The sequence below is a fragment of the Lissotriton helveticus genome, chromosome 2_1 (genome assembly GCF_964261635.1).
Source record: "Lissotriton helveticus chromosome 2_1, aLisHel1.1, whole genome shotgun sequence".
Lineage (NCBI taxonomy): Eukaryota > Metazoa > Chordata > Amphibia > Caudata > Salamandridae > Lissotriton > Lissotriton helveticus.
The window spans coordinates 780,629,780-780,656,548 of record NC_136059.1 but is presented as its reverse complement, the minus strand read 5'-3'; the positions used below and the strand labels follow the sequence as shown (position 1 = coordinate 780,656,548).

The following is a 26,769-nucleotide window of genomic DNA, read 5'->3' as shown; positions in this document are numbered from 1 at the left end:
CTCACCAAATGTTGCCGACCACTGTCCAGCCGACCACCGTGAAAGAGCACCACCTGATCACCCTTTCACCTCAGCTTCGAGAAAGGCGTAGGGAATTCTGGAACAATTCCTTTGTACAACTGTTGCACCAGCACAACCTTGCTACAAATGCCACAAACTGTTGGATCTGTGGGTTGCTCCCACATGCTACCGGACACTCCATCCCCTTTATTCCTTCACCTTTCTCAGTTCACGGCTCTTGCCTCGCCTGGTTGATCCTCATGCAAGAAAGCCACAAGGACAATGCTGCTTCTGGTCAGACAGTGTCGCACTTCTACTATGGGTTTTGGTTGAACAACACAGGAAAGCCCTTTTGTCCTGCAATTTCAGGTTCAACCTTCCTTACGAACATCCCTGCCAAAGAAAGGGTCGAAATGCAAGTGCTCCACAATCCAGCCAGATCCACCTTCTCTCACCTGCGGAAACAAACGGCTGCCACCCTGACTACGGCCCTGTCCGTCATCAATGTCACAGGACTCGTATGCCTCGAAGGGCAAGGAACACAGCTGGTGGGTCACAGTTCTTGCCGCATCACCAAACCATTGGCCTCAGCTGACCCCCCTTCCTTTGTTGCTTCCCCGAATATGTACTTTGTTTGTGGCACCAAAGCTTACACGTGGCTCCCAAAAGGCTGGAAGGGTACGTGCTACATCGCCTTCATTCTTCCTCCCACGTATGTGGCCCCAGCCAACCACCACCGGCAAAAACGCGCTGGAGATGTTGAACAAGCCGACTCCACCGGAGCACAGTTCCTGGATGCAGCAAAGGGACTAGTTCCTCTGTGGGGACCAATGGCCAATAGCCGCGAAATCCGACATCTAACTCAGGCATTAGAAACAACCATCAACATCACCGCTGGCGTCCTCGCCAACAACACGGCTGAGCTTCAGGCAGTCCGCCTGGTGGCTCTTCAAAACCGTCTTGTTTTAGATGTGATTCTGGCCGACCGTGGAGGTGCATGCTGTGTCATCGGCTCCAGCTGTTGCACCTACATGCCAGATAACTCACCTTCAGTCTATAAAGCAATCGAACACCTCCACAGACTGTCCTCGGAGGTTCACCAGGAACAGGAAGGATGGTCGCTTGGAGGCTGGTTCTGGGACACTTTAAAGAACTGGGGATGGAGACTGTTCACGTTTTTATTGATACCGATCACGATACTATGTGGATGTTGTTTAGGTATTCAATGTTTACCACCTTTATGTGCACTTATTTCCAACTGTATGTGCTCTAAGACTTTGAACCTTAAACCAGAGCACATGAGTCCCCTATACGAAATAGAAGTGCGTGGTCTCATGGGGATTGATCCGAACTGACAAGCTGGCGAGACATGTTAAAGGGTGGACTGTGGAAATTTAGTTCGTATACTGAACATTATCTACGCCATCTTGCAGACTCCCGTACGAGCATACACGACAGCCATTTTAGGTACCATGGTCTCCCTGTTCACGATCGCTCATCAGCACACTTCCCTGACCCTGCGAGCATCCCCCATGCACCCTGACTGCCCCCGCTCTCTCATGCACAAGTCAGGAGCCCTCCCCTCCTGCATGATTCTGTCCCAGAGAATCGCACCCCGCGCCTGACCAACACCTCCTTTCCGTCCATGAATACCCCTCCTTTGATGACCCTTCCTCTGAGCCTAACGTCAGCACTGACCGCTGGTCATCCTTTAGCCCGAGGTTACAGTTTATTGCCCCCTACTGTATGCACTCGCCTCTCCTGAAAGAGGCCACTATTGATCACGACCCTCCACCCCCAGAGATTCGATCAGGCGCACACATTCCAGAGAGATCGGCAGAACACTCAGCTGCGTGATAGCCCCTCCCAATCATATGAGGGGAAAGGGTCTCTACTGTTGTCATGTGTTGGAATGGGCCGGAACTGGGGGGTGACAGGGATATCGTTCTGATGTCATTCTCATGCTCTACAATGTCCCTGTTGTAATAAAGGACGTTCACATGTCTAAAACCAGTGTATAAAAGACCAGCTCTCAGAGAAGTTGAGAGAGCACCTCGAGTTGATACCTTGTTGTCCGATCTGATGTGTTCCACTCCGTCGGAATAAAACTTGTTTCCTGTCTTCCAGTCTCCAGCGCCTGCCTCTTTATTGAGTAATTTCGTATGGTATTAGAGGCGTTTTACGCCGGGCAAATTCAACTTAGGAAACAACTACTGAAATCGCCTGACCATTGTAAATTGATCTTTATCATCTGCTCCTCTTTCTCCTTTTCCAACCTGGCTAACTCCCATTTTAGTTGTCTTTTTTCCCTCCTGTCCGCTAGTTCGGCTTCAGTCAACCTTCTCGCTGAGACACTGCTGCCCTCCCTTGAAGATGTCCTAGGACCCGGTAGTAGGTTCCCTACTTCAGGTTGGAACAATCCATCGACCCCGATGACAGTGTCCCTGTCTGTTTCCTCTTCCTCCTCTTTCCCCTGTGGGTAGGCTGCCACCCACGCCCTCAAGCTGGTCTGAAGTTCCCCCTTCTTAGCACCACGCTTAAAGAACACTCCCATATTCTGACAAAATTCTCGGAGTTGAGCCACAGTATAGGTTTCTAACTCCTCCAATGCGAATTCCATTTTTTGCCAAAGAGTGTTAGGGACAACCACCTAGAAGGAATTAATTTAGAGGACACTTTAGAAGCTACCTCCACCCACCACCAGGAGTAAATTTGGAAAAACAAAAGTATAATTAGGGAGTCCGCAAGGAGAAAACTCCAGGTGTAGGCCTGTGGAGTACACTTTGTTACTTTAGAGTGGACGCAAACACAGTTCTGATCCCACAGCTGGACACCAATTATGTTGGACCTGGGGTTACCAGTCTACATAGGGTAGCTTGGCACAGAGTAGGAAGGCCTATCTCCAAAGGTACATGTGTAAAGTTTGTGTCACACCCTTCAGTAACTCAGCGCCCATCCACTAGAAAAGAAAGACACCACACCAATCTTTTAGGAAAATACGAGCTGTTTTATAAAATCTCTTTGTTGTTCAGCAGTTCGTGGTTCCATATACAAAAATAGCTTCACATTGGTGCACGTAACTTTGGGGCACCAGTTTCAACAGTTCAGACACCACTGTTCTTTTCCTCCCCACTTGAAAGGAGTTCACTACTACCCCTCCTAACAACAGGAAATATACCACAGTTTCAGTTGTAACAACGAAAAGATATCACACCTTACATCCTATAAACAGAAATTCAATAGTGAGCATTAGACTTCCACTTAATGTAATAAGGCAAAACAACACTTGGTTAAGAACATGGTACTACATCTTCCTTCTGTCAGCTGGTGTATTACTGTAATAATTAAATAGCAGAGCAGGGTTTGCCTTATGGACGCTCAGTGCAAGCAGCCTCTCCAACTTCTAACAGTTACAGAGAAGAACAGATGGGCACTTAAAACAGGCAGGTCCCCAAGCGTTGTTAAAAGGGGTTCAATACTTTCCAGCTCAGTTAATGCTTATCATGCCCCAATCGGGGAACAGGAAGTCTGGGCAACCACCGAGCTGTCTAGTCTGAACTCCTGTGTCTCCGCTTCACTACAGCCCCAAGACCCTGCGGTTGTTTAAGATGCGAGTCCAGCTCTGGATATTCCACCAAAAACTAGACGCTTACTTCTTCGCCGATCGGTCCCTGGCGAAATCACTCCGAGATTCCAGCGTTCCTACTTGATCTCTCGTCTCCTTCACACGGCCTGCCCGGCCGGCGGACACCTCAGCTCTGCTCCGCCTCTAGGACGGGGAATCTCCCAGCCCTCCACTGAGCCTGCGCGTCGTTCAAGACACTTCTGCTCCTAAGGAGCCGCCCAGCCCTTCACTAAGCCTGCGCGGGAATTGAGTCAGCGCTCCTCCTCTATGGCACCGCCCAGCCCCTCACTTGGCCTGCGCGTAGAACGTGACACTGCTCCAGGCGGGGAGATGCGGCGCCTCACCGGAGGGTACTTAGATTACTGGAGGCAAGTAAATTTAGCAATCCCTTGTTACAGAGTGCCGACTTAGGCGGGACACTTCAGGAAAGCCACGAGTTCAGTCTTACAGGACACTGGGGGACAGCAAGTGAAGGGATTTACTTCCTTCCCCCACCGCCCGGGCCTTGACTTAATTCAGTGGTCAGCTTCAGTCGCCCTCACCTGGCGGTTTCTTACTGTCCTCGCCTCGTTTATCCCACCTAAGATTCCCACAGGTCTCTCCTGCGTCAGGGATACCTCAAGTCCACGTCCTGGCAGGGTCAGATCAGCAGAGGAGGGATAGCATCATACAGCAGGGATAGCGGCCCAACAGGTCTGTCAACCCCCACAGTGCACCAATCTCCTTCTTCCACCGCCTGTACTCCTGTCCTCCAGCTCTCCTCTCCACACGACACCTTCTAAAATGGCTGCCCAACATTCCGCCTTATATAGGTTGACCCCAGAAGGTTCTGGAATGTCCCTATGCTAACCTATGGGTCCGTTCTCTGTGGGTCTTGTAAATTCAGTCAGAAAGGCACCTAGGCCTCAGGGAAAAAGAAAGAAGGACTATGAGGGCAAAGAGCACCTAACCCCTAGGTCAACACCTGAAAAGTCCGGAGGACATCAAAAATAAAAAGATTGAGGGGCAAAAAGGGGACAAAAATAAATAAATAAATAGGAGGGACCACCCAAAGGGCTGACCGGTCTAACAGGGAGGTTCTGCAAAATAGACTTGAAACACAACTCAAAACGGTCTGTGGTCATTTCAAAAGTCAGTCATATGCAAATGGTTCATAATGATCACTATGTGGACCTTCCGTATAATATTCCATGTACCTTTTGTTATTGCATCATTTCTTCACCTCCACTTAATCAAATATCAACTATGTTGCCCAGTACTAATAATGTCAATTATTTAACAAAAAGTGAAAAATGTACTACATCCACTCCACATTAACCCCTTGCATGCCTGTGACGGCCCCCGGCCGTCATGCGTCACGGTGGGCGTGTGCTGACGACGGCCGGGGGCAGTCCTAATCCAGCCCACTATGTAAATCGCCCGCACATCGCAAAAATTCGCCATGCATGGAAGGGGTTTAATAACATTTTCAAAAAAGTTACAAATCTTACCTTTGTCATTTCCAAAGTGTCCTCTGTGAATGCCAGACTGAATGTTGTACACATCTACTTCTCCAGTTGAAAGTCCAATTAAGGCAAAGTTCCCACAACTTGTTAAATCAACTGCCTTAAGAAGAGAAAATAATTTGTTTTGAAGACGATAATAACAATATTAATAACATTTAAATACTCCCTAGAAAACAGGATGAAATAACTGAATGATGGTAGCATATAAATATAGATTCTTTTTTGTTGTACAATTCCAGCCTATGGGCATCTCAATGCTTGAAGCAAAGCAGGAACGTGACAATGCTAAATGCAGAGTGTTTGGTTGAGCAATACATTTATATAAAGTAACAGCACAAAAATACACACAGTACCAATGAACTATCCTTGTGTTCTGTTTTTATTGAGAGTGATAGGACTTCTGGTGGATCAAATATTTTTAGATTGTCTGCACCATACTGTTTTTAGACAATTCATTTTCACATATCAACTCTAGACTTAACAGAGTATGGACTCAGTTGACTAATACATCTTCTTTAGGTATCAGAGTTTTCATTCAAAGTTAGAGATTGGAACCCTATCTGGTCCACTCAGCCTTTCATCCTTCCTAAGTTGATAAAAGGAGTACCACTGAGTAGGGTAACAATAAACGGTCTGTTATTCAGGGCCATGATGACCCAATGCACAAATATAGACCAACTCCTCTGAAGGAAAACGTTTGCTGGTTCTTTGCTTTGCACACCTATGTGCTCAAATAATCGGAGGTTGAGGCAACTTATGAGTGGCAGACCCCATGCCCTGAAAACAAAGTGGACTAGACTGTCCCTAACAGAAAACACAACTCCCTTATTCACTCTCCAAGTTAAATATGTACACTCCTAGCAGCCCTCTTAACTTTAGAGACGTATATTTGCTTCTTTAATCTTCTTTGACTTTTCTAACTCTTTCTACATAATAAATGGGAAAAGAGCTGCTTACATTAACATTACACAAATCTGACAAAATAGACCTTTACTATTTACTGTGATTTTGATTGAGGTCAAACCTAAATTAGCAGTCCACATTTTGCACCAGAAAGACAGAATAGTGAAGAAGAAACATGAAACTGGAGACTATGGTTAACAGCAGAACATCAATTTAATGAAAATACACAGAGACCCAAGACTGACATTTATAATATGACAAAGCAAATACAAGATGATGAAGGCTGGAGCGCTGAAACTTTTCAGACACTCGCCCCAGTCACAGATCAGGGTTAAATCCATCATTGTTCTTTAGCTCACTTCGCCTGGGTGAACCCGTGTATGGAGTCTTCAACTGGCAATTGGGAGGCGGCATGAAAGTTGGAATGTCTGCGCAGTGAACTCTAGGGATGACACAACTTTAACTGCCTGCATCAAGACTTATCATGGGACGACAATGGAGAGTGACGTCCACGAGAACGGCTCCTGGAGCGTGCCTGCAAACAGACAGTGCAGTGACTGCGAGAGTCGCGCTGACAGGAGAATCACCCGACATTTCCGCAGCACCTTCGCTCAAAGTAGACGCCAGGAGTCGCCCTTCACTGAACAATGATGTTGTCCCAAGCACCACATATAAAAGAGTGAGGGTCCGTGGACGAAATTTGCTGTCCTGAAGACCCACAAGGTTTGAACAGAAAAGCTCACTGTTTCAACAATGAAAACGTCATAGTAGGCCAATAATGGGCCTGAGGTAAACACTTCTCCAGATCCGCGTTGTAAGCGCGGAAAAGAAGAAACTGTAAAAGCGCGTCGGGGAGGGACGTATATGGAATCCGGTGACATCACATACGTGGACTACGTCGGTATGGAGTCACATGACGCCCTCTACCAACACGCAGGGGTACTGATGAAAAGATTTCCAGTTCCAGTCTGGAGCCTGGGGAGAATTCTAAGGTAAGGAATCAGTGGCTAGGAGTCTCTATCGGATAATTTATCTCTTTCTTCCCCACATGATATGATTTAAACGTTTTAGGCAAATGCATTTGTTATATGCTTATAGTTCTCATGATTTAACCAGGATATTTCAGATAGAAAATGTTTCATTTAATTGACTAGTCCATAGAACACACAATGGAACACTGAACAACTAACAGAGTAGGCTTTAAAAAGATTCTCTTAAAAACCTTCTCTATTATAGCAACTGTACAAAATGTTACCAAGCTACAGATAACATTATTGTTAGAACTGGCTATTTCTGGTAGGCTAAGGCTGACGTCAAAGCCAGGCAGAAACCACCATTCTAGTCGGGGCAAGGGAGTCACACGCCAAGATAACCCCTGCTCACCCCCTTGGTAGCTTGGCACGAGCAGTGAGACTAAACTCGGAGGCGATGTGTAAAGCATTTGCGCCAGCACACAACAGCAACAACATCCTAGGCACACCACAAAAGGAACTCCACACAAGGTTATATTAAAATAACTTTTGTATTGTCAAAACACATCAGATAAAAATCACACATGTACATTGTGCCAACTGGCACGGGCAACATTCATAAGGGATTATGTACAGGACAGGGCCACATGGGCCACTGTCAGAATCAACACTTTTAGAAATTAGAATTACTGTCAGAAATTTAGAATAAAAGGATATAAAATCACTGTAGCACAAAGTAACAGTTAGAAATCACAACCAGTATCTACTGGTAACAGGTAAGTACCACCTACGCAACCCTAAACACCTTAGGAGAATGTCACGCAGGGGACCAGGACCTCACTAGGACCACCTGTACTAAAAAGAACAACCACCTAAGTATCACACAGCATTTAGGGGTCTAGGAAAGAACACATTACCCATGATGCATAAATATACATTCAGAGGAGTAGTAAAGGGAAACACATGATGCATACACCTACACATTCAGCGGTGTTCAGAACAAAATAATAATAATAATAATAATAATCCACATTTGTAAAGCGCACAATCACCCGTAAGTGTCTCTAGGCGCTGGGGGCCGTCGGGAAGAATAAGCAAGCTATTGCCCAGAGTCACATGGTGCTGGGCTAACCTGCCGCCGGAGCCGGGGATCGAACCCTGATCCCCAGATTCCAGCGCCGTTGCCCTGGCCGCGGCCGCGGCGCCACACCTCTCCCACAAAGCACATGATGCAATAAAATACATTCAGGGGTGCAGCGCAAGAAGACACATAATGCCTAAAACATTCAGAGGTGCAGCGCAGGGAAAGAAAGACACAACTAAATAGCGCAAAGACACATGATGCCTAAAACATTCAGAGGTGCAGGGGAAAAACCACACAATTGCGCAAAACCTTACATAAGCCACCACCTGTGGCAGTCCCTAGGCCAACTGGCCTTGAGGGGGCTAAGACGCCCTGAGTCTCAATGTCAGGGGCCTAAACGGTGCAGGTGCCCACTACTTGCTGGGCACCTGGGCAATCCCAGACCTAAATGGTGCAGCTGCCCACTAATTGCTGGGCAGCTGGGATAACAATAAACCTATGGCATGGGCTTTCACCAGCCCTTGAGCAGTACTGCGCCAAAAGGTAGGAGCCACACAGGCTCTTGCACACATATGCCCCCATGAACCTCCCTGGTTCATCTGCACCTGTATTCTCAGGAAGTTCTCAATGTAAAAATATAGTCTCAAGTCTCTAGCATCAGTATTAAAAATAATGCTCACAAAATACCCTTAATAACGGACAGCAATGCGGGCCCTCAAGAGCCCCTCGCGGGCTCTGTAACCATGGTGGGGCGACCCACTGCCATTCAGGGCCACCCTTACTCAGTGCCTCGAAGCGGCACCAACATACAGCAAGGCCCTCAAGAGCCCCTCGCGGGCTCTGCAACCACGGTGGGGCGACCCACTGCCATTCGGGGCCGCCCTTACTCAGTGCCTCGAAGCGGCACCAACATACAGCAATGCGGAGCCCCCCCAGCCCTTCCTCACTACGGGTGTCACTCACCGGGGGCTCCTCTGGGCAGCGGGGCTCTTCTGTGCTCGCGGTGGGGGCAGGCACCGGCAATGTGCCTCGCGCCCCCTCCACTCTTCTCACTCGGGCTCCCTCAGCACACGGGAGCCCCAGCAGCCATTACTCGGCACGCTTTCCTCGGCGCAGCAGCTCCGGTCTCCCTCTCCTCACGGGAGACCGGACGGCACACCATGGCTTCCCCCCGGCGGGGGGAGGCGGAAACAACGTCCTCTTCTCTTCCCGGGGCTCCCTCCAGATCACCGGAGCCCCGGGCGGCCATTCCCGCTCTCCGCCTCTTCTCCTCGGTCGGACTCCTTCATGGCGGCCTCAGCAGACACCCGGGAGCCAGCCAATGGCAGTGCGGCTCCCGTGACGAGCCTCCGATGACGCTGGCGCCTCAGCCAATCGCTGCGCGGCGTCACTGAGGGGGCTCGTCACTCTCCGCCAATGGGAGCGCAGATGCTTCGGTCTCTCTCGGCGATCCCCGGCCAAGGGCTGTGATGATTGTAGGCCCCGGGCAGCGGCAGAGAAAAGCGTAATAAGGCAAATAAAGCGCTCTCAAGCGCTGCAGGCAATTCACAGCGCTCCCCAGCGCTGAAGGTCCAGAAAAAGCGCCCTCAAGCACTAGAAGGGGAAAATAAAGCGCTCCCAGCGCTATAGGCAACCAAAGGTCACCAGTCCAGCAAAAGTACAAGTAAAGCGCCTCTCAGGCACTAGTGCCCCCACAGTCCTCCACATAGTCCTTCAGGGGTTCAGGACAAGTCCCTCAGGTGCCATGGGGCTGGGCAGGGCCCAGGGATTCCCCTGAGCCCAAGCAGCAGCACGCCCCTGGCAGATTCAAGTTAGAAACAAGAACATTTTGGAAGGGGACACAGCCCCTTCTTATACACAGAAAAGTCTTTGAAGTCTTTGTGCAGGCAGTGTGAGAACCAGCTAGAACTGGTTATAGGGAAGTCCTCTCAGTATCAGGGACAAAGGTGACAGTCGCCCAGCGGGGAGGTGGAGCCAGCATTGTGGCAGGGAGGCACAGCCTCATTCACATTCAGGTGCTATCCCCACCCACTTCCTTGGCAGCAGATGCTGCCTTTCATCCACGGGCTGACTCGGATAACCTCCTAGGGCTCTGCAGCCCCTGTCACCCTCAAACCAGACAGTCAATCCACAAGCAGGCCCAGGCACTCCTGGCCAGGCCCACCAGCCAATCACGTGCCAGCAGACTCACTACACAAATATGTCCAACTTCTAAAAGTGGCACTCCTAGACTAGACACAACCATGCCGCATACACCATTACGCAGCATTCAATCTGACGAGTTCGCACATATCAAACTCGACCCTGCACTCCCCACACATCAGGAACTACCATGGGCATACATATTCCCCATTCATTCCGATGAGGGGGCAGGTCACTCACCATACATACACAGAGAGCACACGCACTTTACACTGTAGCACAGTGAAAAAGTGTGCAGAGGCCTAAAATCACCAACCCAGGTTCCAGAAACAGGCTAGGAAAAAGCAAAAAGTTTCGGGGTGAACCTGCCAAAAGGGCCAGGTCCAACAATTATCTTGACTCAAGCGTTTACCGTGAGGTTTGGTAGGAAAGACGACCGACCGTTAGAATATCCTTCTCCTCCTTCTCCTTTGGCTCTAGATGATCTAGCACCCGGAGTTTGTAACATATGTTTTCATGTTTCAATATAGTACCTGTTCCTAGCTAGAATGTAGCAGCATTGCATTCTATGCATCTTTCCCGGTCATACTCCTTAACACTTGACTGTGCTACTCTTGCCCAATTTGCAGTATGCTACTGCTAACAGTGATTTTCTGTTTCCTAGATTTTGCTAGGAGACACTCCCTCTATACTAAAACGTGCTCTTTTCCAAATGCAACTCTTTATGGGTTCTTGTTAGGTTAGATCCTTTAGATTAAGATAGGGACTTTTTCCTTTATGGAACACGTGGTTATTTTTACATGCTGACTCTAACCAAATTTTCTTGATATTTCTGTAAAAAGAAACACAAACCATTATGAGAAATAAAGCCTCAAAAACTTTACCAAACCTCTCTTCATTGACTTAACTTGAAAATGCTGTAAGTTGATGAATTTGATTCGTGCTCCATTCTAACATGGTGGCAAAGATCTGTCGACGGAGAGACGGAGTAGCGCAGAGTTGGAGATCTATGTCGTAAGTTAAAGCTTGAGCTGTTTGTTAAATATTTCATAATTTCCGCGCTGTGAGATCTGGTATCAGAGGAATCGGCTCACACCCTGAATAGAGCTTTACAATATTACCCAAACTCTAATTAAAATCCCCCGATTCCTGAATCCAATGTCCATAATTTGAAAATCTGTCAAGGTGGTATTCAACTGCGGTTGAGGTTTTGAAGGTGTGAGTATTAACAGGGCAAATATGTTGCGGTTGCATTTTTCTTTTGGATTAATATGTTGGGTTCGAATGAGTGAGTGAAATGAAGTATCTATAAGTTGTTGAAAGAAAGTGATTAAAGATTTCAGGCTGGTTGTAGTCGAAAGATCCCAGGATAATATATAACAATTTGAAAACTTGTTTGCAGGACTTTGGGTGTAGTGTGTGAGGTACCATCACCTACACCATTGACACAGAGATACGGAGCGTGTATTGATTGATTAGTGTTAGTGGAACCTAATTACACAAACGGGGGAAACTACATTCGTTTGTGCGATTTCACGCTGTCGAGATTTCACTTGCAGTTGTGGAAAATTCTTTAATGATTGTAATACTGTTGTTTCTATTTAGTAGAGCAAACAAGATGTTTTGAAGTTATTTGTTGAAGTTGTGTGAATGCGAAGAAAATTGTAGAAGAGGGGGAACTGCTGCAAGGAGTGAAGTTCCATGTCATAGTGTTTCGCAGCGATGATTGGTCGATTACTATGCATTCGCACTGAGTTTGGTTGGTAACGTTGTACTTCTGCACTGGGATTGGATCTCCCAAAAAAGTGAATTTTTGGATTGAATACCGAGACTTGTGAAAAATAATAGCTGAAATGTAATTGGCTCATTGAAATTTGACACATACAAGGCAAAACCAAAACATTCTGAATATTTTGTGTTGGTTCTAATTGATTAGTCATTATGAAATGTTTTAAAGATTTCTTGAATTTGGTGAGAGGGGATGTTACTATTCCAGTATGCAAGGTAAAGTGGCATCTCATGAGGGTATTCCTGAATGCATTAGGACTACTGAACATGCAGCCAGATTCATCATACTAAAATCGGCTCGCAAAGCCAGACTCTGAGAATCTGGCCCTTTGCGAGCGCTATTATTGCATTTGGGATTCATCATCCCAAATGCAAAAAACGCTAATTGCGAAATCGCATATTTGCGAGGAATTGCATTTAAGGAATCTCTATTTGAGATTCCTTAAATGCAATTCATCAACCATTTTCAATTTGCGAATTCGCAATTTCTGGCCGCTATTTACCGCGAAGTCAGACTTTGTGGTAAATAGCGAAAACCCAGAAAAATGCACTTTAGTGCATTTTTCTGAGTGGTATGTTACACACACACACATGTCCCTTGGACATGTGTGTGCGCAACATCAGTCTACATTTGCTTTTCAGGGGTGCTACAGGGTGTCCTTTGGACACCCCTGGCACCCTTGAAATCGCATCCTTATTTGCGATTAGCAAATTGCTAATCGCAAATAAGGAATAACTCCCCATTCATTCCTATGGGCCTAGGCCCATAGGAATGAATGGGGAGTTATTCCTTATTTGCTAATAGCAATTTGCTAATCACAAATAAGGAAGATGTAGGAATCACAATATTTTTTGCAATTCCTACATGAATCCCGTTTTGCAAGTCCTTAATAGCGATTCCTTATGAATCGCTATTAAGGACTCGCAAAACTGGATAGTGATGACTCTAGCTGATAGTCTGAACACCTAGTTTTGGCTTCCCAAATGGAGCAGAATTACTGAGCCAGAGGGTGTTTGAGTTTTCATAGATATAGGAATTCTTGACCATTTGAAGGGAAAATTGTATGAGATGAGAGCACCACCTAGACCAATTCAATATGAAGCATTACATGCTTCGGAAAGGGTTAGTAGGGAAAAAGAGGGAAAAATATCAGAGAAGGAACAATAGACCAGTGAAAAATTATGCGACTGCCCGATGGGATGAGGAACAGTGCAGCTGAAGAAAGGAGATTATAGAAGGAACCAGATTGTACCCAGTGATTACATCAGAAGCTGCTAAGAATGAAAAGTATAAGGATTCCACTAAGAAAGAAGGGAATGGTTCAGATACTGATTCAGATGACGAAATTTGAGAGCAAATGTTAAATTCCAGACAACCAGCACACTCCAGCCTACCTTATCAGGGAGGATGAGGTTCAAGTAACAGCCCGACGGTGGATACTGTCCCTGTGAATCTGGGGTTAGACTCAGGGGCCCCCCAGGGTCAGTGATGCACTGTTGCACTCTCTGCGGCACTAGGGCAGCCGGGTGCAGAGTCTTGAGGCCCAATGTTATCCAATGGGGGATAGGGGGCCTCCGGTTGGTGGCTGCTGGAAAGCAGGCCACTGGGTTGTGGGAGCAAAGCTCCTAGGATTAAGGTCAGGGCAAATGGGGAAACAAAGTAGCACAAAAGGAGCACCCTTCGCGGCACTGGGGGACGGCCGGGTGCAGAGTGCTATTTCTACGTCGGGCGCCCTGTAGTTTTCTGTGGAGAACCTCCGGTTTGCAAAAGCACTGCACGCAGGGAAACAAAGGACGTCTAGGTGCGACCACCACTTGGAGAGGTAGTTTGGGAAGTTAAGGGTTGGTTAGGCACCGTCGGTTTGGGCACACAAGGCTGTGGGGCGTCGGGGGCAGGGGTGCCTTTTGGAGTTAAATCTTCTTACAAGCTACTTGTTGTGCTTAGGGGGTCCTTCTGGATTAAGGCTGCAACCGTCGGCTGGAGGCTTGAGGCAGGTCAGAGGTTGCCGGATCTCGGGTCAGGATCGCCAGGGTGACCTCCTTGTGCTATTTTTCCTCTCGGGCCGGGTTCGGCGGGTGCACAGTGGGCTGGAGTCGCGGTTTCCAGCTGCTGCCAGATGTTGCAGTTGAACAAATCCAGTGTTCACGGGAGAAGCAGTCTTTGGAAGTGAAGGCAAGCAGGTCCTTCGGGGTTTCTGAGGTTGCTGGCTGCAGGACACAGCAGGATTTCGCAGGAGCAGGTTGGAGGGGAGACAAACCGGTAGGCCTGGGGCCAAGTCAGTGGGCGTCTTCCTCTTGTTAGCTGGCTGCACGGCTGTTCAGTACTTCTTTTTATCAGGCTGGATCCGAGGAAGCAAGGTTCAGGGTGCCCCGTAAATACTAGATTTAGGGGTGTTACAGGTATGTAAAGGGCAGGGACCAATGAGTCGTTTCCCAGGGTGTGGGTACACCCCCTATTGTGCCAGCCTCAAGAGGGAGGAAGGGCAGGAGCCGGTCCCTGGTTGGCTAGGTCCCCCCCCATCCTCAAGATGGCAGGGACTCAGAGCTGTTCGTCACCTTGCCTTCTCCACATGAGGGGTGGAGTTGGCAGAGGTGGGCACACCTCTTTCCCTCACTTGATTTCCGGCCATTCCCTCGTCCCAAAGTGGGAAGTAAAACCAGTGAGGACCAGTTGCTGAAAGCAGCAAATGGTCTGGAGAGGTTCACAAATGCGGCATGCCTTTGAAGCTTCCCCTTCCTGAACGCTGCCCATCCTGTGGGAGAAGGCTTGGCACCTCATTCCAGGATATGCATTGTTTCAGGCCCCCTGAGAGCAGCAGGCTCTCGAGCCAGGGGTCCAGAAACATGTCGGTTGGTGGCAGCCTAAGCAGCCACTCAGTCAGGTCACTAGAAGTTGGTCGAGTTTCAGGGGCATCTCTAAGACACTGGCATCAGTGAGGGTTTAATGTGCTGAGAAGTTTGATACCAAACTTCCCAGTCTTCAGTGTAGCCATTATGGTGTTGTGGAGTTCGTAATGACAACCTCCCAGCACCATATATTCTTAATGGCAACACTGCACTTACAATGCCCAAGAATGGACTTGGGCACTGTAGGGGTACAGGGCTCATGCACCTGTACCCTCACCACTGGTATAGTGCATTCTACCAGAGGGGTGACTGATCTATGCCAGGGCAGTGGTTTGTGGGCATGGCACACAGAGAACTTTGTTCTGCACCAAGACACGCAGCCTGCAAAAGCAGTGTGTGTGTGTGTGTGTCAGGGTACAGGGCCTCTGTGGGTGGCAAAAAAGTGCTGCAGCCCTTATAAGCCTTCTCTGGTCACAGTGCCCTGGGTATCAGTGGTACCATTTACCAGGGGCTGACATGTGGCCAGAGAGGCCAATTGGATTTAGGCTTCCATGCAATTTTAGGGAAGGAACATAGGCCCTGGGTACCTGATTAGCATGAGCCCAGGGCACACTCAGTCAAAGAACATCAGCAAAAAGTTGGAGCATACCATGCAAGAAAGAAGGCACCTTCTCACATAGTGTCACCATGGTGGCAGAGTAACTGGTTCACAGAGAAAAGTACCTGATTGGAAGGACCAATCCAGTCACCAGTGCTGACAATGTCACAAAGATCCATCCCATGGCTATGGTATCTTTTGACTGGGGGGAGTAGTTGATCAGAAGGTAGTGGCTGTGTCCTCATCCATCCCTGTAGACTGACTGATTGGAAAAGATCTGGAAACTTCCCCTTTGGCTGAAGTCAAACTGAGGACCCATGTAGCAATGCCATGGATCCCAGAGTGGGGTTGTGCAAAAACAAGAGCACAGAGCTGAGTCTAGAGTGAAAAAAGGTGCTGGACCCTGAAAGAGTGAACCAGCCCTCCAAGAGAAAAGGCAAGCAGCTTTGGGGGACCAGCTTCTAAACAGATTTCAGGTCAGAACCCCTCTTCTCAGGAAGAGGACCAGTTAGCTCCAGATGGAACTGAGCCTGAGCAGCTTGGGCCTTTAACAGCAGAGCTCTTGGGCCCAGGGGTACTCTCTAGGGATGATCTGTGCCACGGACAAGACACCTGTCCTACTCTTGAAAGACTGAAGCAGCAAGCTGCTGTACAGGAAAAGGGTGATTTCAGGGTAACCCCCAGGGTCTATTGGGAGAATGGACTCGTATTCACTGAGGCAAGATACCCCAAACATGGTACAACCAAGAGAGTGGTAGTACCTCAGATGTTTAGTGAGTTTCTCCTCACTTTGGACCATGATATATCCTTACCTGGGCAACTTGGTCAGGATAAAACATGGAGTAGATTAGTCAGTTTCCAGTTTCATCAACTTTTATTCGATTATCGAATTGAAAATCATAAAAAGTACATTTGATACAAAGAAAAAAACAATAAGATCACGGAAGGGTTAAATCACTATATAGTAGGACTTTTTAAAACGATGGAATAAGTTTTTACAGGTTAAAGAAATATTGATTTAGCTAAAGAGATTACGGCGTGTTGATATTACTGCTTTAAGAAAGGTTGCTATAAGTTTGGCTTCATAAGGGGATTTCAGGGATTGTAAGTAGGAGAGTGCTGGATAAGAATGTCTGAGTCCACTGGATCGGAGAATAGGGATAATCCATGTTTTTCTTGCTAGTTTGTAATATTTGCAAAAAAGGACGACATGAATCGTAGATTGTAAGGCGACTCCATCACAGGGGCATCTCATCAGGTTGCGGGACCAGTTCTTCGTTTCTGGGAATGAAACCAGACGGTAAAAAAGATCGAAACGTAATCTAGTGAGTAAAAACTTTTCGTGGTTCGATAAGAAATATGTCAAATAGGGCTGGATAACTTTTCCTGGCTGCACTGAACAGATTTTTCCGTTTTGTGTTTTAATAATCTCTGCCTGATTTCGGAGTTCTCTCAAATGGCCCATACACATTTGCTTTAGTTGTTTCCTTGAAATGTCTTCGACTGAGGGTGGTTCGTGGAAAAAGTGCTCACAGTCCAGATCTTTAAAGAAATTATGTATGTAATTAAGCCACGGGATTTTCCGCCAGTTTGTTAGGCCGAGACAATCAGTAATAAGGGAGCGGGTTAGATGACTTTCGGTATTACACCATATTCGATGCCACAGTAAGATGGGCTGACATCGGATGGTGTCGGTAATGTATTCCATACCGAGCACCCGGTGCGAGGCTAGTATCGGGGAACTTAGGGGGAGGGCTAGGATGTATTTAAAGGCGTTTTCGGTGACCTGAAGCTGATCAATACATCCATGTCCCCAGATTCCAGCTCCATAGGTAGCCACACTATGACATTTTGCATAGTATATGGCTAACAATTCAGGTGGGGCTGGTTTGCCCAGTTTCCTCGAAAAAGAAATTAGTGCTGAGGTTGTACGGCGGAAATGAAGGTTTCTGGCTTCCACTGCCTTATGCCAGTTCATTGCGTCATCCACTAAGATGCCCAGATATGGGTACACCGGGGTTCTTTCAAGACTGTTATTATTAATCAGTATGGATTTGGAAGCTTTTGTCCTGGGGCCAATATTCATTGTAAACGTTTTTTTGATGTTAACTTTGAGGCCGAGTGAGTCCATAAATGTTACGTATTTATTAAGCTGCCGCTGAAGTTGGTTTGGGGTCCGTGCTAGGATTACAGAATCATCAGCGTACAGGAGGGTTGGAATCGGGCGGTGATTTATCTGAGGCAGGTCCTGGCTCCCTTCCAGCATCGCCTGTTCAAGCCCGTTTGTATAGAGGTTGAACAGGAAGGGAGCCAGTACACAACCCTGCCTTACTCCTTTCGTTATTTGGAAGGGTCGTGACAGTTCACCTCTGGTGCCAAATCGTACTCGACCTTCTGCATTAGTGTAAAGTTCTCTTAGAAAGGTTAATATCGGGGGATCCACTCCAAGGGCGGCTAGTATTTGCCAGAGCTTTGCATGCTGGACACAGTCGAATGCCGCGCTTAGATTTACGTAAACAAGGAAGATGTTGCCTCCTTTAGCGCGAGCATATTTCCCAGCCAGGAGGACGAGATTGAGGGCCTGTTCCACGGTCCCGAGCCCCTTCTGGAAACCATATTGCAGGTCGGTTATGATGTTATTCTCCCGGGCCCAAGATTGTAGTCGGTCCAGGAGTAATCGACCTGCAATCTTGCCCGTGGAATCCAGAAGGGAGATCGGTCTATAGCAAGCAGGGTCGTTGCGGTCACCTTTTTTGAAAATGGGTAATAATGTTGAGGTTGACCATGAATGAAAGAGACCAGATGAAACTACTGCTGACATGACCCGTGTGATTATTTTTGACCAGTAGTCGACGTCATGTAAGAACAGATCCATTGGGACCCCGTCGGGGCCAGGGGCTTTACCAGTTTTTGAGGCCTTGATTGCCTTTATAATTTCATTGAGGGTGAAACGTAAATTAATCGGGTAGATGTTATTCTTCACCAGTCCAAATTCTTGTGTTTGATTGTTTAGTACGGCGTCTGTTGGTGTTCCAAAAATTTTTGAAAAATGGGAGACCCAGTCCTCCTCGGTTATTGCCACATCGAGGTGGTCAGGGTCACTGCTGTTGGCCAAGAAGGGCGATCTTACGGTCTGCCAAAATGCAGTGCTATCTTTCCTTTGGGCACTGTCATGTAGACGCAGCCAGAGGTCTTGTTTGATATGCTTTTTACGGTTTTTCCGAGCAGTGTTATAGGTTTTCCTCAATTGCGAGATTTTTTGGGGGTCTCTCGGTTGCTTACATAGAGCTTCTTTGAGGGATGTAAGTGCCTTCCGGCAGGAGGTGTCAAACCATCTCGTGGTAGGGAGCCTGGACTTGTTTTTTAAGTTGACAAATAGCTCATTCTTTATTACTTCCTGGATGCTTTGGAAGGAGGTGACAATTGTTTCTGGTGGTGTCTCCAGGGTCATGCATTTGGCTAGCCAATGGTGTGTTTTTCCGAGGATCCTCTGTGACATCTCCTCAGGATAAATCTTTGACCATTTAATTGAGTACCCATTCAGTTTGTTCATGGGCATCGAGTGTTGATCAAGGGAACTAAGTTTTGCGGGGAATGCGCCTGCTTGTTCCATGTGGATTTCCACGCTGAGTGAATAGTGGTCGCTTATTGGGATTGACCCAATTTCGTAGTTAGTTAGTTGCCCTTTATATGAATTTGAGGCTATAATGTAGTCAATAGTTGTAGAACAACCTCGCCCATGAAAGGTGGGTAAATAATCCTGCTGCGGATCGACTAGTTCGTTCACAAAGTCGAGGTCTAAAGTAAAAAGGATTTCATTTACTTTGTTGCCACATGGCGTGTGCGCGAAGTGAGGGATGGGATTCCCAAGTTCATTTTGGAGCCCGCAGTTCCCATTTTTATGCTTTGGGCACAGTGTGAGGTTGAAGTCGCCACCCCAGATAAAAAAAGTTGGGGATTTATTATTGTCTTTTTGAAATGAAGTTAGAAATGTGACTATTTCGTCTAGATATGAGCAGCATTCCAGAGTGCCTGAGTTATTGTAATAGTTTATGAGTATATGATGATTTCCTTTAGATAGTGATGACAGCGTGATTAGTATAATTTGAAAGATGGGTGATTCCTTTAGTAGTTTCACTCTAAGAGGGAGGGTGTTGGCTATATAGGTCGTAAGGCCCCCCTTTGGTCTGCCCATATTTCCAGGTACTGCTTGGGTGAAAAAAGTTTTGTAACCCGCTAGATGCAGTGGGGTTGTGCACCAGGTTTCTTGCAGACACAGAATTTGATGTCGCTTTGCTGTGTCGAGCCACGTTGAAGATGTTATTTTTGCGGTTAGGCCTGCGATATTCCAGTATGCAATGGAAAAACTCAGGTTTGGAGGTTCCATCAGGGTGTGTGGTGGATTTTTCGGGTTGTTAGCAGCCTCTACTACTGATAGTTGTCGTGGTTTAACCCAGAGGGGTTCAACTGGAACTTTGGAGGCTACGACTAGCTGGTGACACATTCCTGGGATAGTGTCAGCTTCTGCTGAGGGAATGATAGAAGTAGCTATTTTTGAAATATTGAGAAATGCATTAAGTGGTTCCTGGGTCATGTAGGTAGCTTTTTTGGGAATGATAAAATGAGTATTGAGAGGTTCTTGGGGTGGATTTTCATGTTTATCGGGAGGGGACTCTGGGGGTGCTGAATGCTGCATAGAGTTAACTAGTTGCGGTGTGGTAACAAGTTTTGAATGGCTTGGTTCAGCCCTGAGTGGTCAATCGACCATCTCTAGACAGTCGAAACGGTTTTGCGTTGAGAGGCCCTGCCAGCCTTCATAGGTTTGATAGGGTCTTTCTTGCCAATAGTGCCTCGGCCGTTCTCTTGGCCTTTCTCTCGGTCCATTCCTACCTGCATGGTCATATGTGTATTCCAGCTGGTTCCATGGCTCTTGGTTCCATGGCTCCTGGTTCCATGGTTCTTTAGGGAACTGGTGCCATGACCAAGGTGCGGTATTACGATGATGTTTTACTGGGGGATAAAAAAAGGAAAGATGGCAAACATCGATCCCCCCTTTTTTTTCGAGCAAGGGCCAGGCACAGATGTAGTCCACTGCGGAGGGGTCTCTGCATGTCACTATGATGCAGTCTCCGCGGATTGATTTTGTTGTTTTGCCTATCCAGGCTACCCTGCGGGCTGTAGTGATCCCTCCAGATAGATGGGATTCAAGGGGTCTATTAATGCTTAACCACTGCATTACCTTGTTTCTAAGTGACCATGCAGTTTCAGGTGTATCGTCGGTTAATTCTGGTACACCTGTGAGGACTATCGTGTAGGGAGTGGCTTCTGGGGGCAAGTGAGCAGGGCGTCTAGCTGCTAGTGGTTTTTTAATGATTTTTTTAGGAGACAACTGAGAAGCCGCTGGTTTCGATGGAAGGGATGCGGGCTTTTTATCCAGAGGGGCTCTACTGGTGTCTTTATTTATCGCTGGACCTGGAATATCCGCAGTAACTAGGACCGGGTTTTCCGTTTGTTGATTAGGTACAGCAGGGATTTTATTCCGCTGTGGTTGGGGCGTTGTGGGTGGTGACTTGCGCTGTGTGGTGTTTTGTTTATGACTTTTCTGAACTGGGATAGTTGAGTTTAGATGTTGAGCTACTTTCTGTAATTGTGGTTGGAATTGTTTTTTAGGTGGCTGCGAAGAATTCTGCTGACCCTTTATATCTATACGAGTGTTGGTATCGAGAAGGGTAGCAGAAATTATAGTTAACTGGGCTTCTAAGTTCCTGATACTAAGTTGAATGGGCTTCAAATATTGAAATAGCAGATCTTTTGTTGTGGTGAGGACTTGGGAGGTGACTTTGCATGTTCTGCATAGGTTATCAGAGGACTCATTTGATATTGCCATGTGAGATAGATTGGTTGCAGAAGGGAGTATACTTTGCGGCGTTGTGGAATTTAGATGAGTTATCGCATGATCTGAACACGTGGTTACTGCTTTTTCGGCAGTTTTTGGATTTCGTTTTGGGATTGCTCCTTCCCCTTCGCCTTGTTGGAAGAGGTTAACGTGTGTCTGGGCGTCCTCCTGGGTTTGACAAGTTGCCAAGTCAGGGGTGACTTCCAGGTCATCAAACGTTAATGAAAGGTCAGACTCGGTCTGTGTTACAGAAAGGTTTACTATCGATGGTACTGTATTTATGTCTAGTGCTGACAGGGTCACGGGGAGAGAACAGTTTTGTGAGTTAAGATGGATGGGAGAGGTGGCGTTTGCTATGGCTCCTAGAGAGGAACGCTTTGCATTCGCGTTCATAAGATCTAATGACACTCTCTTTTCCATCAGGGCGATACTCTGATTTATTGCCTCGTGGGTCCGTGAGATGAATAGGTCAATAGGACCAGTTATTTGAGCTACCTCCTGTGCATTTTTGGATTTAGTCTTTGTGGTACTCCTGGTTTTTGGAGGCATGATATTATCTGGCTGCGAGTTCTATGATGAAAGGGAGGAGGCCCGGTCCGGTCTCTATCGGGCACTAACGGGCAACAACGGGCCCGCCCTTGGCCCGGGCTTCGCCCGGACTTCGCCCCGCGCGCGTCCCGCGATGCGCGGTCCAGGTAGCGCTTTTAAGGAGTGAGAAGTTTTTTTGGGGGCGGGGCACTGGAAGGGGCCGCGGCTCTCACGGGAAGAGGACCAGCTGGAGATGGTGTATGCTGGTCCTCGCAGTCCCGGGGCCGGCGCCTCGTCCTCCTCTGCGGCCTCGCGGTGGTCTCAGACTCCCAGCGGCACTTGGGCAGTAAGCTGTGCTACTCCTGTAGCGGGGACGGCAGGAACAGGCTTCAGAGGGTCCATGGCAGAAAAGTAAGCTCCACGAGTGGCACCCGCGAAGCGGGTGCCGCGAGAAGTTGTAGCGCTTCACTGGGGGCGGGGCACTGGAAGGGGGCGCGGCTCTCACGGGAAGAGGACCAGCTGGAGATGGTGTATGCTGGTCCTCGCAGTCCCGGGGCCGGCGCCTCGTCCTCCTCTGCGGCCTCGCGGTGGTCTCAGACTCCCAGCGGCACTTGGGCAGTAAGCTGTGCTACTCCGGTAGCGGGGACGGCAGGAACAGGCTTCAGAGGGTCCGTGGCAGAAAAGTAAGCTCCACGAGTGGCACCCGCGAAGCGGGTGCCGCGAGAAGTTGTAGCGCTTCACTGGGGGCGGGGCACTGGAAGGGGGCGCGGCTCTCACAGGAAGAGGACCAGCTGGAGATGGTGTATGCTGGTCCTCGCAGTCCCGGGGCCGGCGCCTCGTCCTCCTCTGCGGCCTTGCGGTGGTCTCAGACTCCCAGCGGCACTTGGGCAGTAAGCTGTGCTACTCCTGTAGCGGGGACGGCAGGAACAGGCTTCAGAGGGTCCGTGGCAGAAAAGTAAGCTCCACGAGTGGCACCCGCAAAGCGGGTGCCGCGAGAAGTTGTAGCGCTTCACTGGGGGCGGGGCACTGGAAGGGGGCGCGGCTCTCACGGGAAGAGGACCAGCTGGAGATGGTGTATGCTGGTCCTCGCAGTCCCGGGGCCGGCGCCTCGTCCTCCTCTGCGGCCTCGCGGTGGTCTCAGACTCCCAGCGGCACTTGGGCAGTAAGCTGTGCTACTCCTGTAGCGGGGACGGCAGGAACAGGCTTCAGAGGGTCCGTGGCAGAAAAGTAAGCTCCACGAGTAGATTAGTCAATCACTTCTAGTGGCCAGGGATGTCTGAGTAGATGAAAATTTGTTGTCAGTTCTGTGTCTCCTGCCAAGCCAGTGATAAGGCAGGAGGCCACCTGAAAGTCCCCTTAATTCCACTTTCCAGTGGTTGGACTACCGCTTGAAAGGGTAGGGGTCGACATTGCTCGCCCCCTAGACCCTCAAACAGCCTTAGGAAACAGATACATTCTGGTGGCAATGGATCATGCCACCAGGTATCCTGAAGCTATTCCCCTTAGGGCCACCACTACCCCTGCAGTGGCCAAGGACCTCCTTGGCATCTTTAGCAGGATTGGTTTTCCTAAGGAGGTAGTATCAGACAGAGGTACAAACATCATGTCTGCATATTTAAAACAGGAGCGTGGAGTGACTTACAAGTTCACTACGCCCTACCACCCACAACCCAATGGCCTGGTTGAAATATTTAACTACATATTGAAAGGCATGCTTGGTGGACTCCCTTTACTGACATGCCTGCTTTTCGCCTACAGGGAGGTGCCACAGAAGGGAGTGGGGATCTTTCCCTTTGAACTTCTGTTTGTGCATGCTCTTAGGGATTCTCTGAGTCTTGTGAAGGAAGGATGGGAAAAACCGCTCAGAGAGCCAAAACAAGACATAGTGGGTTATGTGCTTGGCCTTCACTCCAGGATGGCTGAGTACAAGGAAAGAGCAAGCCAAAACCTCCAGGCCACCCAAAAGCTTCAGAAGCAGAGGTTTGACCATAAGGCTTCCATGGCGGAGTTCAAATCAGGGCAAAAGGTATGAGTATTGGACCCAATGGCACCTAGGGCCCTCCCGGACAAACTTATGGGACCCTACCCAGAAAAGGGGAGGTTACCCATCTTGTGGACCTTGGTAGTTGCAAATATCTCAAAAGGGTTATACATGTCAACCGCCTGAAGCCTTACTATGACAGAGCTGATGTGACCATGGTCCCAGATGAGGGATAGGAAGCAGTGAGGGAACCTCTCCCTGATCTCCTCTCCAGCAAACCAGAGGGTCTGTTGATTAAGTGGTCTTGTCAGACACCCTTCCCGAACAACGGCAGGCTGATTGCAGGCAAGTCGTAAATCAGTATGCTGAGCTCCTCTCTGACCCCCTGGTCAGACTAGCTGATGTATCCACGAAGGGGACATTGGTGACAGACTACCTGTCAAAAACAACTTTAGAGGCAGTCTGATCATGTCAGAGAGAGCGTCCAAGCTGAAGTAAACAAGATGCTGCAATTGGGTGTCATTGAACCCTCAGAGAGCCCCTGGGCCAGCCCAGCTGTCTTAGTCCTCAAACCTCACTCCAATGATGAAAAGAAAGAAAAGAGGTTTTGTGAGGACGATGGGTATCTCAACACTGTGATAAAAACTGATGCACATCCAATTCCTAGAGCAGACAAGTTGATTGACAGGTTGGAGGCAGCCATGTATCAGAGTCCCTTTGATCTCACATCTGGTTACTGGGAGATAATTCTGACATCTGGAACAAAAGAAAAATCTGCATTCTCTACTCCAAGTGGGCACTTCCAGTTTACGGTGATGCCCTTTGGATTCAAGAATGCCCCTGCCACCTTCCAGAGGTTGGTGAATAAAGCTGATGGTGGATTGGAATCCTTTAATGCAGTGTATCTGGAGGATATTGCTGTGTATAGCTCCACCTGGCAGGACCACCTGTTCCACTTTGGGAAGGTCTTTGAAGCTATGAAAAGTGCAGGCCTCACTATCAAGGCAAGAAAGTGCCGGATAAGGCAGGGAAAGGTTGTGTACTTGGTCCACTGGGTAGGTGGAGGCCAAGTCCAACCACTCCAACCCAAGATCCAAACAACCCAGACCCAAGTCAGGCCATTACTTGGCTTGACTGGGTATTAAGGGAGGGTTGTGAAGGATTATGGTCCATAGTGCCCCCCCACATAACTTACCTCCAAGAAGATGCCAAAGAAGGTGAACTGGATAATGTACTGTTAAAAGGCTTTTGACACTCAGAAGGATGAAATGTTCTCTGCCCCAGCCCTGAAAGCTCCAGATTACTCCAAGCAGTTCATTGTGAAAACTGCGTTGGAGTGCCATAGAGAGGGAAGCCGTTGCTGTGGTCTGGGTCCTGAAGAAGTTGAGGCCATACCTGTTTGGCACTCATGTCTTAGTTCAGACAGACCACAGGCCTCTCACACGGTTACAACAGATGAAAGGTGAAGATCCCAAACTGCTAAGGTGGTCCATCGCCCTTTAGGGAATGGACTTTACAGTGGAACACAGACCTGGGACTGCCCATGCCAATGAAGATAGCCTTTCCAGGTTTTTCCACTTAGAAGATGAAGACTCTCCAGGGGAAGGTTGGTTTCTTCCTCTTTCGTTGGGGGGTTTGGGGAAGGGGGCGTGTGAGAAAGTGCCTCTTTTGACCTGGTTAGCCCCCACTTTTTGCCTGGAAAATTATGTGGTTTCGATTGTAGTGCACAGGGTCCCTGCCAACCAGGTCCCATGTGCCAGTGCTTCTTCCCTAAAACTGTAAGTCCCTATGGTACCTGGGCACCTAGGGGACTGGGACTGAAGAGTGTCCCCTAGGATCCATCACCTAGGCCATGCAGACTGCCACTAAAGAACGAATGCCCTGAAGCAGACAAAAATTAGAAAGACGACATATGGCACACTGCTTGTGTACCATGTCGGCAAGCACTGCCTAAGGTATAGGTAAGTCACCCGACTAGCATGCTTTACAAGCCCTAAGAAAGGGTGCACTATATCTCAGATGTGGGCATATTTGCATGAGCAGAAATGCCCCTACAATATTGAGGTCTATTCCTTAATATTTTAAGTGTCAGGCAAGCCATCGAGAGTACATGGGTTAGAAACTAGACAACCCGAGTGTCACAGCACCATGATAGCTTCACTGAACACAGGAAAGTTTGGTACCGAACTACTCCTCTCAATAAAACCACACTGATGCCAGTGTGGGATTTACTGCGACATATAGTCAGAGGGCACCGCAGAGGTACCCCAGAAAACCTACAACCCTGATGTTGTCTCAGACTGGCTCTAGACAGCCTGCCACCAACAGACATGTTTCTGGACCCCCTCTATGGGACCAGAAACAAAGCACATCCTGGGCGAAGGTGTCACACATCCTCTCCCAGGATGGGCACAGTGCTCTTGCTGCCTTTGAAATGTGACCCCCAGCCTCTGCTGCTAGAAGCAGATGGCAGCACCTGGTTCAAACCTCCACTTTAGGCAGGAGAACCGGCGGTAAAACTTAGTAATAATAGGTGATGTGCCCACCTTTACCAACTCAACCCCTCAGGTGGAGAAGGAGATGTAAATCACATTTTTCAGTGCCCATCTGCTTGAAGTAAGTCTCCAATCAGGGCTAGGGCTATGCCTCCCTCCCACAGAAGGGTGGCATAATAATGGGTGCCCCTACCTTGTACTCTCCTATCACGTCCCTAAATCTAGTATTTAGGTGGCTCCCTCAGACCCTAAAACTAGTTCCTGACAACCTAAGAAGAAAAAGGAAGAAGAAGATACAGTGCAGAGAAGACGGTCAACACCCACTGACTTGGCCCTAGCCCTACCGGCCTATCTGTAGCTTCATAGACCCTGCGAAAAGAAAGCCTGCCAGCGACCTCCACAACCC

General features: G+C 48.3%; 1 protein-coding gene across 1 annotated transcript in view; it reads right to left on the bottom strand.

Moving 5' to 3' along the window:
- WDR36 (WD repeat domain 36) overlaps positions 1–26,769 on the bottom strand; it is a 433,115-nt gene that overhangs the window by 236,378 nt on the left and 169,968 nt on the right. The window contains exon 13 of the mRNA XM_078675494.1: positions 5,116–5,230. Within this exon, the coding sequence (XP_078531620.1) occupies positions 5,116–5,230 (115 nt within the window). The remainder of the gene's footprint in view (positions 1–5,115; positions 5,231–26,769) is intronic.